Consider the following 13,201-nt stretch of genomic DNA (forward strand, 5'->3'; position numbering starts at 1 on the left):
ATTTGCTTACTCTCTTCCGTATTTGATTAATCTTTTCCATATTTGTTTGTGATGTCGCAACTCAGACGTCTGCAGCTGAACAGGGTTCATTTACAATAACACACTCAGTGTGTTAAAAGCTAGCCAGCCAGCTGTGCTTAGGGAAATATCAATGGTGTGCCTGCAGCTGCTTCTGCAGACATCTGCTTCGGTGAACTATGTGTGTCAGCCTCCCTCTGGCTGTGTCTGAGGGACTGATCAAAGGTTCAGTGTCCAACAGGCAGCCTGGCGTTTGCCTCTGGGCTGCTTAATTCATTCTTTTTCCCAACCTGTGACATTAAGGGTGGCTCTGATTTTTGAAAATTTGACATGACCTGTTTGTGTTTGTTTTGTGCAGGGGACACTGTGTGCTACAGAGACGGTGTTTACTGGGTTCTGGGTCGAACCTCAGTGGACATCATAAAGAGTGGAGGATACAAGATCAGTGCACTGGATGTTGAGCGCCACCTCTTGGGCCATCCTCATATTGCAGGTTGGAATAAACTTAAACCTTACACAGGTGGCCCGTTTTTCGAACATTCGATTTACGTCAACTCACTGTTACGAAAGACCTACATTAGTTACCTGTTTTCACTAACAAAAGAGGATTTTCACTTTTACAAAAAAAAGACGCCCGCTTTATACGTGCATTTACCCTGGGAAAGACTACAATGACCGTGAAGCCTTGTGTAGGCAGTTGTTTGTGCGTGCGTGTACGTGCACACGCACGTACGTACATATGCGTGTATGTGCATAGGCGTATACTTGCACATGCGTGTCAATGCTGATTTTTTTTCCTCTCCGAATCGATTTTGGCTCGCTGTCTTCCCGAGTATGATAAGTGAAACTACACCATGCATACAATATTTCTACTTTATATAGGGTGTATATTTATCATATCATTCCTGCTTTTACTATGTTAGTGTTATTTTAGGTTTTGTGTGTAATTTGGTTTGATTTGATAGGTTATTTTTTGGGTCTGGGAACGCTCAAAAATTTTCCCCATATAAATTAATGGTAATTGCTTCTTCGATTTAGAACGTAGAACATAGAATAGTACAGCACATTACAGGCCCTTCAGCCCACAATGTTGTGCTGACCCTCAAACCCTGCCTCCCATATAACCCCCCACCTTAAATTCCTTCATATACCTGTCTAGTAGTCTCTTAAGCTTCACTAGTGTATCTGCCTCCACCACTGACTCAGGCAGTGCATTCCACGCACCAACCACTCTCTGAGTGAAAAGCCTTCCTCTAATATCCCCCTTGAACTTCCCTCCCCTTACCTTAAAGCCATGTCCTCTTGTATTGAGCAGTGGTGCCCTGGGGAAGAGGCGCTGGCTGTCCACTCTGTCTATTACTCTTAATATGTTGTACACCTCTATCATGTCTCCTTTCATCCTCCTTCTCTCCAAAGAGTAAAGCCCTAGCTCCCTTAATCTCTGATCATAATCCAAACTCTCCAAACCAGGCAGCTTCCTGGTAAATCTCCTCTGTACCCTTTCCAATGCTTCCACATCCTTCCTATGCTAGGAACTATATAGGCGACCAGAACTAGACACAGTACTCCAAGTGTGGCCTAACCAGAGTTTTATAGAGCTGCATCATTACATCGCATCTCTTAAGATCTATCACTCGACTTATGAAAGCTAACACCCCATAAGCTTTCTTATCTACCCTATCTACTTGTGAGGCAACTTTCAGGGATCTGTGGACATTTACCCCCAGATCCCTCTGCTCCTCCACACTACCAAGTATCCTGCCATTTACTTTGTACTCTGCCTTGGAGTTTGTCCTTCCAAAGTGTAGCACCTCACACTTCTCCGGGTTGAACTCCATCTGCCACTTCTCAGCCCACTTCTGCATCCTATCAATGTCTCTCTGCAATCTTCAACAATCCTCTACACTATCTACACAACCTTAGTGTCGTCTGCAAACTTGCCAACCCACCCTTCTACCCCCACATCCAGGTTGTAAATAAAAATCACAAAAAGTAGAGGTCCTAGAACAGATCCTTGTGAGATACCACTAGTCACAACCCTCAATCTGAATGTACTCCCTCCACCACGACCCTCTGCCTTCTGCAGGCAAGCCAATTCTGAATCCACCTGGCCAAACTTCCCTGGATCCCATGCCTTCTGATTTTCTGAATAAGCCTACCATGTGGAACCTTGTCAAATGCCTTACTAAAATCCATGTAGATCACATCCACTGCACTACCCTCATCTATATGCCTGGTCACCTCCTCAAAGAATTCTATCAGGCTTGTTAGGCACAATCTGCCCTTCACAAAGCCATGCTGACTGTCCCTGATCATACCGTGTTTCTCTAAATGCCCATAGATCCTATCTCTAAGAATCTTTTCCAACAGCTTTCCCACCACAGACGTAAGGCTCACTGGTCTATAATTACCTGGACTATCCCTCCTACCTTTTTTGAACAAGGGGACAACATTTGCCTCCCTCCAATCCTCTGGTACCATTCCCGTGGACAACGAGGACATAAAGATCCTAGCCAGAGGCTCAGCAATCTCTTCCCTTGCCTCGTGGAGCAGCCTGGGGAATATTCCGTCAGGCCCTGGGGACTTATCTGACCTAATGTATTTTAACAACTCCTAACACCTCCTCTCCCTTAATATCAACATGCTCCAAAACATCAACCTCACTCATATTGTCCTCACCGTCATCAAGTTCCCTCTCAGTGGTGAATACCGAAGAGAAGTATTCATTGAGGACCTCGCTCACTTCCACAGCCTCCAGGCACATCTTCCCACTTTTATCTCTAATCGGTCCTACCTTCACTCCTGTCATCCTTTTGTTCTTCACATAATTGAAGAATGCCTTGGGGTTTTCCTTTACCCTACTCGCCAAGGCGTTCTCATGCCCCCTTCTTGCTCTTCTCAGCCCCTTCTTAAGCTCCTTTCTTGCTACCCTATATTCCTCAATAGACCCATCTGATCCTTGCTTCCAAAACCTCATGTATGCTGCCTTCTTCCACCTGACTAGATTTTCCACTTCACTTGTCACCCATGGTACCTTCACTCTACCAATCCTGACGAAGGGTCTCAGCCCAAAACGTCGACAGTACTTCTCCTTATAGATGCTGCCTGGCCTGCTGTGTTCCACCAGCATTTTGTATGTGTTGTTTGAATCTCCAGCATCTGCAGATTTCCTCATGTTTATTCTTTATCGTCCTCACCGGGACAAATTTATCCCTAACATCCTGCAAGAGATCCTTAAACATCGACCACATGTCCATAGTACATTTCCCTGGAAAAACATCATCCCAATTCACACCCGCAAGTTCTAGCTTTATAGCCTCATAATTTGCCCTTCCTCAATTAAAAATTTTCCTGTCCTCTCTGATTCTATCCTTTTCCATGATAATGCTAAAGGTCAGGGAGCAGTGATCACTGTCCCCCAGATGCTCACTCACTGACAGATCTGTGACTTGACCCAGTTCATTACCTAATACTAGATCTAGTATGGCATTCCCCCTAGTCGGCCTGTCAACATACTGTGACAGGAATCCATCCTGGACACACTTAACAAACTCTGTCCCATCTAAACCCTTGGAACTAATCAATTGCCAATCAATATTAGGGAAGTTAAAGTCATCCATGATAACAAACCTGTTATTTTTGCACCTTTCCAAAATCTGCCTCCCAATCTGCTCCTCGGTATCTCTGCTGCTACCAGGGGGCCTATAGAATACCCCCAGTAGAGTAACTGCTCCCTTCCTGTTCCTGACTTCCACCCATACTGACTCAAAAGAGCATCCTGCTACATTACCCACCCTTTCTGCAGCTGTAATAGTATCACTGACCAGTAATGCCACCCCTCCTCCCCTTTTCCCCCCTCTCTATCCCTTTTAAAGCACCAAAATCCAGGAATATTGAGAATCCATTCTTGACCTGGTGGCAGCCAAGTCTCTGTAATGGCCACTACATCATAATTCTATGTATGTATCCAAGCTCTCAGTTCATCACCTTTGTTCCTGATGCTTCCTGCATTGAAGTACACACACTTTAGCCCTTCTACCTTACTACCTTTACACCCTTTATTCTGCTGCTCTTTCCTCAAAGCCTCTCTAGATGTTAGATCTGGCTTTACTCCATGCACTTCTTTCACTGCTCTATTGCTCCGGATCCCATCCCCCTTGCAAATTAGTTTAAACCCTCCTGAACCATGCTAGCAAACCTACCTGCAAGGATATTGCTCCCCCTCGAGTTCAGGTGCAACCCATCCAATCTGTACAGGTCCCACCTTCCCCGGAAGAGATTCCAATGGTCCAAAAATCTAAAACCCTGTCCCCCGCACCAACTCCTCAGCCACACATTCAACTGCCATCTCCTCCAATTCTCACCATCACTATCACGTAGTACTGGCAGCAATCCTGAGAACGCCATCCTTGAGGTCCTGTTCTTCAGCCTTCTGCCTAGTTCCCGAAACTCACTTCAGGACCTCATCCCTCTTCCTGCCTATGTCGTTGGTACCAACATGTATCACGACTTCTGGTTGCTTTCCCTCTCGTACCAGGATGTCATGCACCCGGTCAGAGTCATCCCGGACCCTGGCACCCGGGAGGCAACAAACCATGCAGGTGTCCTTCTCATGTCCACAAAATCTCCTGTCTGCTCCCCTGACTATAGAGTCTCCAATGACAACAGCTCTCCTCTTCTCCGTCCCCCCTTCTGCACCACAGGGCCAGACTCAGTGCCAGAGGCCCTGGTCGGTCATCCTCACCAACAGCATCCAGGACGGTAAACTTATTATTCAGGGGAATGGCTACAGGGGTGCTCTGCACTACCTGTCCAGTCACCTTCGCTTTCCCCCCTCGGACTGTCACCCAGTGACCTGCTTCCGGCAGCCTAGGTGTGACTACCTCCCTGTAGCTCTCATCTATGACCGCCTCATTCTCCCTTATGAGTCGAAGGTCATCCAGCTGCTGCTCCAGATTCCTCACACGGTCTTCCAGATCGCCCAGCTGCAAGCACTTCTGGCAGATGTGACTCTGCAGGAGAGGGGAGTTCCCCCAAGACTGCCACATCTCACAGGAGAGGGACATCACCATCTCAGGAGGCATTGTAAAGGCTAACTGGGAACAAGCTCGTCCTCCACCTCTTCTCATCGAAGCCTCTCGAGTCAAAGCCTCAAATCTCTACTCCTTCACTGGCCGCTTTCCACAGGCCACTCCGCTTGAGATAACCCTCTATTTATTTGTTTGAGCTTTTCAAACTGCTTGGTCACCTGACCTCAATTGCCCAATCAGCTGCTTTCTGCTGAGTCTGAGCTATTCAAATCTTGATTGACTTGATTGCACAGTCCAACTGCCAAAACTGCCAGAATCTCTTGAGTCAAAACCTCAAATCTCCCCTCCTTCACTGGCCGCTTCCCACAGGCCTCTCTGCTTGAGGTAACCCTCTGTTTATTTGTTTGAGCTTTCCAAACTGCCATTTCGCAGTATTTTAAAATTTACAGTTTTTCAAAATTTATGCCATTTCGGCTTTCGAACAGTTTCATAGGAACGCTCTACCTTCGAATAGCAGGGGAAACCTGTGTGTGTATGTGTGTATATATACAGTCGACCCTCCTTATCCGCGAATTTAACCAACCACAAATCACAAAAACCCGGAAGTGTTCTTCCAGCAATTGTTGTTCGAGCATGTATAGACTTTTTTTTCTTGTCATTATTCCCTAAACAATGCAGCATAGCAACTATTTTACATAGCATTTACGTTGTATTAGGTATTATAAGTAATCTAAAGATGATTTAAAGTATACGGGAGGATGTGCGTGAGTTATCGTGGATTGGGAGCAAAAAAAATTGGAAGTTCTCTTACTGAGTAAGTCGGAACAGGTACATCCAGTATTATTTAGCGTCAGTTAGTCAAATGTTTGTCTTAGTATATAGTATATATTTTACCTTTCTATCATATAAAACGCTTAAGAACATGTGTTTCAGTGCTGGGCTCGGGAACGGATTTCCCGAGTTCAATCCAGTGACAGATCTCTCCCGAGCGTGCTCTCCACCGTGCCAGGTTGATGTGGAGGATCAAAACCCCAAAACCCAATAATTAAACCACTGCATTGCTTAGTAATAATTGTAGATTTCATCGGGGCAGAGCCTTTCTCACTTTATCTTTTAAAATTGTTCGGATCATTGACCAACGGAGCCTAACGCTTTTACAATGCCCGATGGCATTTCACCTCTTTCCAATTGCTTTATTATTTCCACTTTATTTTCAATCGTAATTCGTGAACAGAAACACTGTGGATTCAGAGCTCTGCCGCCGGGTCCTAATATCCACCGCACTGAGACAAGTTAAATAAGGTCTGGAATTCGGCTGGGTCCTACATTGAGACCACATTGAGACAGGTTGAATAAGGGACTTGAGCATCTGCATTTGTTGGTATCTGCGAGGGGTCCCGGAACCAATCCCTCGCAGATAAGGAGGGCCGATTGTATATAGGCATCCGTTCATCTCGAGAGACCATAGATTTGCGCCTTGGAAAACTTCCAGGGCACAGGCTTGGGCAGGGTTGTATGGGAGATCGGCAGTTGCACTTGCTGGGGGTCTCCCCTCTCCACGCCACCAATGTTGTCCAAGGGAAGGGCAAGGGCCGATACAGCTTGGCACTGGTGTTGTCGCAGAGCAATGTGTGGTTAAGTGCCTTGCTCAAGGACACAACACGCTGCCTTAGCTGAGGCTCGAACTAGTGACCTTCAGATCACTAGACCAACACTTTAACCACTTGGCCACTCACCAACACACTTAAACCGTACTGTTTGTGAATAAGAGAAACTTTTATTAATTTATTTATATATATATTAAAAATCTTCCCTAAAACAACCCTGAATAATAATAGTCACAAGCTATGTTCCCTCTAAGCTGTGCACATGTGCACGCGCACACATTTTTCAACCAGCGCACAAAGGAAATAAATGTGCACACAAAAGGTTAGTTACCTAAAATAATGTACAAAAGCTCAGGCAACAGGACCCATCATTATCCGTTACAGGAGTGCTACACACATTACGGCTGAGTGCAGATGAGCAAGAGCGAAAACAATCAAACCCAGAGGAGATCAAAGTCTAAAATGTGTAAAATATCATGATTTTCCAGCTGAAAATACTGTAATAGTTAGGCAGTTTAATGATTTCAAATTTTCTGTGCAAGAAAAAATTAAATCCAAATTGATTACAAACTTTGCTCAAATGGTGGCATTTGTACTTCAAATTTGTACTTCAAAATGAACAGTTTTACGACCTTGCACAGTTGATGGACATTAGGGGAACATTTCTTACATCTAGTGCGGACTGTGAGAGAGGTTTTAGCCTAATGAACTCAGAACAAGCTGAGAAACCATTTAGGTGAATGTCATTTGGATATGTTAATGAGAATCAAAAGCTATCAATTGGATGTAAGTTCTATTAGTCTAGATAGAGTTTACAAAGAATGGGTAAATGCCAAAGGCAGGAGAGAGAAAAAATAACTGAGTGACTTAAATATGTACATTATTTTGTTGTTATTCTGTGTAGTTTTATGTCAAATATTTTGTAAACCTACATAAATTATGCCAAGGGTGCATACAGTGCACACATACTTCTGTCACTGGAAAAAATTTGCACAACATAAGATTTTTGTCCACACTGACTACTAAAAATTAGAGGGAACATTGCTCACAAGTCCTAATCCTAAAAGCTAACTAATAGCCCTAAATTGGAAAGCTAACTGTTAGCTGTAACCCTAACATCTTCAACAAGAGTGGTCCTCAACTCCTTCTATTGGTATTGCCGTCACAATTAAATAGTCCTCTAGTACAATGAGATGGACTCTTCACCTCACAATCTACCTCGTTGATTACCTGCACTGTATTTTCTCTTTTATTTGACATGAATGCGCCGTTGTCTAATTGGACGGCTTTTCACTGTACCTGGTTCATGTGACAATAATAAATCAATTTACCAGGTCAGGTGCTGGGTATCCTGATGGGAATGACACCACACACTCCTTCCACCATTCAAAAAACTTCTATAGTTGTACCATGGAGAGCATTCTGACAGAATGCATCACTGTCTGATATTGGGGGGGGGGGGGGGGGAGACGGCTACTGCACAGGACTGAAAGAAGCTGTAGAGGATTGTAAATTTAGTTGGCTCCATCTTGGGTACTAGCTTACAAAATACCCAGGACATCCACAAGGAGTGGAGTCTCAGAAAGGCAGCATCCATTATTACAGACCTCCAGCACCCAGGGCAGCCCTGTTGTCACTGTTACCATCAGGTAGGAGATACAGAAGCCTAAAGGAACACACTCAGCGATTCAGGAACAGCTTCTTCCCCTTTTCCATCCAATTCCTAAATGGACATTGAATCTTTGGACACGACCTCACTTTTTTTTAATATACAGTATTTCTGTTTTTGCACTTTCTAAAAATCTATTCAATATATGTAATTGGTTTATTTGTTTATTATTTTTTAATTTTATGTATTATTATTTTTTTCTCTCTGCTAGATTATGTATTGCATTGAACTGCTACTGCTAAGTTAACAAATTTCATGCCACATGCCAGTGATAAACCTGATTCTGGTAACACCGAGACTGGGGCTGCGGTGGGCAGTGAAGAAGGCTCTCATGGCTTGCAGTGGGATCTGTAGACTAGCTGGGAAAAATGGCAGATAGAATTTAATGCAGCCAAGTACTCTTTGGTGGGACCAACCAAGGTAGAAACACAGAAAAACCTTCAGCCCACAATACTGTACTGAACATGTACTTACTTTAGAAATTACCTAGGGTTACCCATAGCCCCCTATCTTTCTAAGCTCCATGTACCTAATCAGGACTCTCTTAAAAGACCCTATCGTATCCGCCTCCACCACAGTCGCCAGCAGCCCATTCCATGCACTCATCACTCTCTGAGTAAAAAAAAACTTACCCCCGATATCTCCTCTGTACCTACTTCTAGGCACCTTAAAGCTATGCCCTCTCATGCTAGCCATTTCAGCCCTGGGAAAAAGCCTCTGACTATCCACACCTTCAATGCCTCTCATCATCTTATACACCTCTATCAGGTCACCTCTCATCCTCTGTCATTCCAAGGAGAAAAGGCTGAGTTCACTCAACCTATTCTCATAAGGCATGCTCCCCAATCCAGGCAACATCCTTGTAAATCTCCTCTGCACACTTTCTATGGTTTCCACATCCTTCCTACAATGAGGCGACCAGAACTGAGCACAGTACTCCAAGTGGGGTCTGACCAGGGTCCTATATAGTTGCAACATTTCTTTTTGGCTCTTAAACTCAATCCCATGATTGATGTAGGCTAATGCACCGTATGCCTTCTTAACCACAGTCAATCTGCGCAGCAGCTTTGAGTGTCCTATGGACTTGGACCCCAAGATCTTTCTGATACTCCACACTGCCAAGAGTCTTACCATTAATGCTATATTCTGCCATCATATTTGACCTACCAATTATCTTATACAGTGAATGCTAGGTCACTGAGGAGTGCAGTAGAACAAAAGGATCTGGGAATACAGGTCCATAATGCATTGAAAGAAGTGTTACAGGTAGATAGAGTCATAAAGAGTGCTTTTGGCACATTGGCCTTCATAAATCAAAGTATTGAGTACAGGAAACAACAACACACACAAATGCTGGTGGAACACAGCAGGCCAGGCAGCATCTATAGGGAGAAGCGCTGTCGACGTTTCGGGCCGAGACCCTTCATCAGGACTAACCGAAAGGAAAGCTAGTAAGAGATTTGAAAGTAGAGGGGGGAAGGGGAAATGCAAAATGATAGGAGAAGACCAGAGGGGGTGGGATGAAGCTGAGCTGGAAAGGTGATTGGCAAAGGTGATAAGGAGTTGGAGAAGAGAAAGGATCATGGGACGGGAGGCCTCAGGAGAAAGGAAGTGGGGGGAGCACCAGAGGGAGATGGAGAACAGGCAAACAATTAAATATGTCAGGGATGGGGTAAGAAGGGGAGGAGGGGCATCAACGGAAGTTAGAGAATTCAATGTTCATGCCATCAGGTTGGAGGCTACCCAGCCGGTATATAAGGTGTTGTTCCTCCAACCTGAGTTTGGATTCATTTTGACAATAGAGGAGGCCATGGAGAGACATATCAGAATGGGAATGGGTCGTGGGTACAGGAGTACAGGAGATGGGATGTGCTGTTGAAGTTGTATAAGATGTTGGTGAAGCTGAAGTTGGAGTATTATCTGCAGTTCTGGTCACATACAATCAGAAAGTTAACAATAAGATGCAGAGAAATTTTCGGAATAGATCCTCCCGGCCCTTTGAGGTGCACCTCCTAGCAACCCCCAACAACCCTGGTTTAACCCGAACCTAATCACGGAACAATTTGCAATGACCAATTATCCTATCTGGTACATCTTTGGACTGTAGGAGGAAACTAGAACACCCAGAGGAAATTGACACATTCTACGGGGAGGACACTGGGATAGAATTCCAAACTCTGATGCCCCGAGCTGTATTAGCATTGCGCTAACCGCTACATTACCATGGTGCGACTGGAGGACCTGAGTTATAGGGAAAGTTTGAATAGGTTAGGACTTTATTTCCTGGAGCATGGAAAAATGAGGCAAGATTTGTTAGAGGTATACAAAATTATGAGGGGTATAGACAGGGTAAATGCTAGCAGATTTTTTCCACTGAGGTTGGGTGAGACTACAACTAGAGGTCATGGGTTAAGGGTGTAAAGTGAATTGTTTAAGGGGAAAATGAGGGAAAATCTCTTCACTCAGAGGGTGATGAGATTGTGAAATGAGCTGCCAGCGGAAGTGGTGGATGCTGGTTCGATTGCTATATGTAAGAGAAGTTTTGTTTGGTCCATGGATGGAAGGGATAGAGAGAGCTATGTTCCTGGTGCAGAGGATTCTATCATACTGACACAGTTACGAGTACTACATCACAGCTGCAGAACCTTTGGCCCATCTAGTTCATGCCAACCTGCTCTGCACATTAAAAGAAGCCCCAAAATCCTAACCACAAATACAAGCCAATCATGGAATGAGCAGGAGTTCAATGCCAGGGACCAATACTATTCAGCAAGGGATCTGTGGACCCCACTTTGGGAACACCTGCACTAGAGTGAATCCCAAGTCCTAACACTTAATTTCACCTTTGCATGAATCGCTAGGATTCTCCTTAAAATGCTGACCAGCCTTTCAACAACGTACACCATTTTATGCAACTGAATATTTGCCTTAACCTTTTGAACGTAGCTGAGGTCTGGGGCTGGTAGGTCCTAAAGGCTGGCATGGATGGGTTAGGCCTAAGGCCTGTTACTGTGCTGTTTTATTCTCTGTTCAGACAGGAATGATGATCCTGTAAAGAGAAGCTCACTTCCACTCTTCTCTTTTGCAGATGTGGCAGTCATTGGTGCCTCTGACCTGACATGGGGGCAGAAGGTGGTGTCTGTTGTCCAGTTACACCAGGGTTGTGTCCTCTCCCTGAAGGAGTTGCGAGAATGGGCCCGGTAAGGCCAAGGGTTAGGGGTTACAGGGTTTTCTAATGACTCGGGGTGGGCTTTCAGTGGACACCAGGCCCCTGTCCACTATGGACAATTTCCCCAGTGACCGGAATGTGTGTGTGTGGGGAAGGAAGGCAGAGATGTGTGTGTGGGGCTGTCGGCTGTGGAGTATTGCCTGAGCAGTGTTTGGACACATTGTATGGAGAGCTCATGTTATGATGGGCCTGTGTTACTCGGGATTAGTGTTACACAGGACCAGGATGGTATCATAATGAGCCTGTGTTACATGGGGTTGGTGTTACTCGAGGTTAGTGTTACACAGGACCAAAATGGTGTCATAATGAGCCTGCATTGCACGGGGTTGATCTTACACAGGACCAGGATGGTGTCATGATGAGCCTGTGTTACTGAGGGTCAGTGTTACGTGGATTCAGGTTGGTGAGTGATGAACTGGTTTTACGTGGGGTTCAGTGTAGCTCTGGTGCTGGTTCCGGCGGTGTGGTGTGGGATTGGGCCTGGGCGCTGACTGTACTGTTGTTGCAGGGACCACATGGCCTCTTACAGCATCCCTTCGGAGCTGATCCTTGTGGAGCAGATTCCTCGCAACCACATGGGCAAGGTGAACAAGAAGGAGCTGCTGAAGCAGTTCTTCCCCCCTTCTGGGGGTCAATAGAATCAACTGGCACAGCATGGACCCTTCGCTCCTGTTCCCACAGCGTGCAGACGGCACAGATTCGTGTTATACTGAACCGACCAGTGTCAGGGCTAGAGGTTATTTCCTGGAAGTGGACGAGTGATCGGACTGCCTGTATCTGACCATGTGTGCCCATCCATGCCTGATTATGTTCGCCTGTGTCTGCCCTTCTCAGCCTGTGTGTGCTAGAGGAGGTAGTGTTAGCTACTCTGTGGCGCAGGAAGTGGCATTGGATTCCATGTTCCAGGGCTGATTATATTCCAAGGATGGGGATGAGACATTTGTCAGTAAAGGAAGTATCTGAAATTTCATTTGTCCACTGTGATCTTTCACCGTTATTTTCATAACTGCACTCTCACTGTTGCCTTTTAATCACGGAACCATGGGGATTTTACAACACAGGAGGAGACCATTTGGCCCATTGTGTCAGTGTTCGTCAAACCCAATCCACCTGCCACCATGGTTCAGTAACCTGCAGGTCAGGCATCATGGGAACCACCAATTCTGACCATGGGGCCCACTAATCTCAATCATTGACCACGGGTCTTTTTCATCCACAGCGTTTGCCAGGCCATGTCCATGCACAGTAACTGCTGGCCTTCGACTGCGGTGTGTTCTGAGCTGGGATCTGATCACCAGCTCCTACCTCTGATCTCTAACTCCCCCTCATCCCCACCCTTGATCTCGAACTTGACCCCTACTTTACCTACACTTTGCCTAAAACCATCCCTACAAACCCACTTTGCACGTTATGATGGAGGCAGGGAGTGTTCAGTGGGGTGATTGAGGGGGTTCCTTCGTCCTGGATGGTGTCATGCTCCTTGAGAGTCTTTAGACCATAAGACCCTAAGACATAGGAGTAGAATTCGACCATTTGGCACATCAAGTCTACCCTACCATTCTATCTTAGCTGATTTACAATCAGTGACCACTTTCTAAGGTACACCTGTTCATTAATGCAAATATCTAATCAGCCAATCACATGGCAG

The 13,201-nt window shown here is 45.4% G+C and overlaps 1 protein-coding gene across 1 annotated transcript in view; it reads left to right on the plus strand.

The window, feature by feature from the left end:
* Window positions 1-12,523, plus strand: part of acsf3 (acyl-CoA synthetase family member 3) — a 120,872-nt gene extending 108,349 nt beyond the window's left edge. The window contains exons 7-9 of the mRNA XM_059993385.1: window positions 377-511; window positions 11,413-11,524; window positions 12,062-12,523. Of these exons, the coding sequence (XP_059849368.1) occupies window positions 377-511; window positions 11,413-11,524; window positions 12,062-12,191 (377 nt within the window). The 3' untranslated portion in view covers window positions 12,192-12,523. The remainder of the gene's footprint in view (window positions 1-376; window positions 512-11,412; window positions 11,525-12,061) is intronic.
* Window positions 12,524-13,201: the final 678 nt, after the last annotated feature.

The sequence above is a fragment of the Hypanus sabinus genome, chromosome 17, assembly GCF_030144855.1.
Source record: "Hypanus sabinus isolate sHypSab1 chromosome 17, sHypSab1.hap1, whole genome shotgun sequence".
Classification (NCBI taxonomy): Eukaryota; Metazoa; Chordata; class Chondrichthyes; order Myliobatiformes; family Dasyatidae; genus Hypanus; species Hypanus sabinus.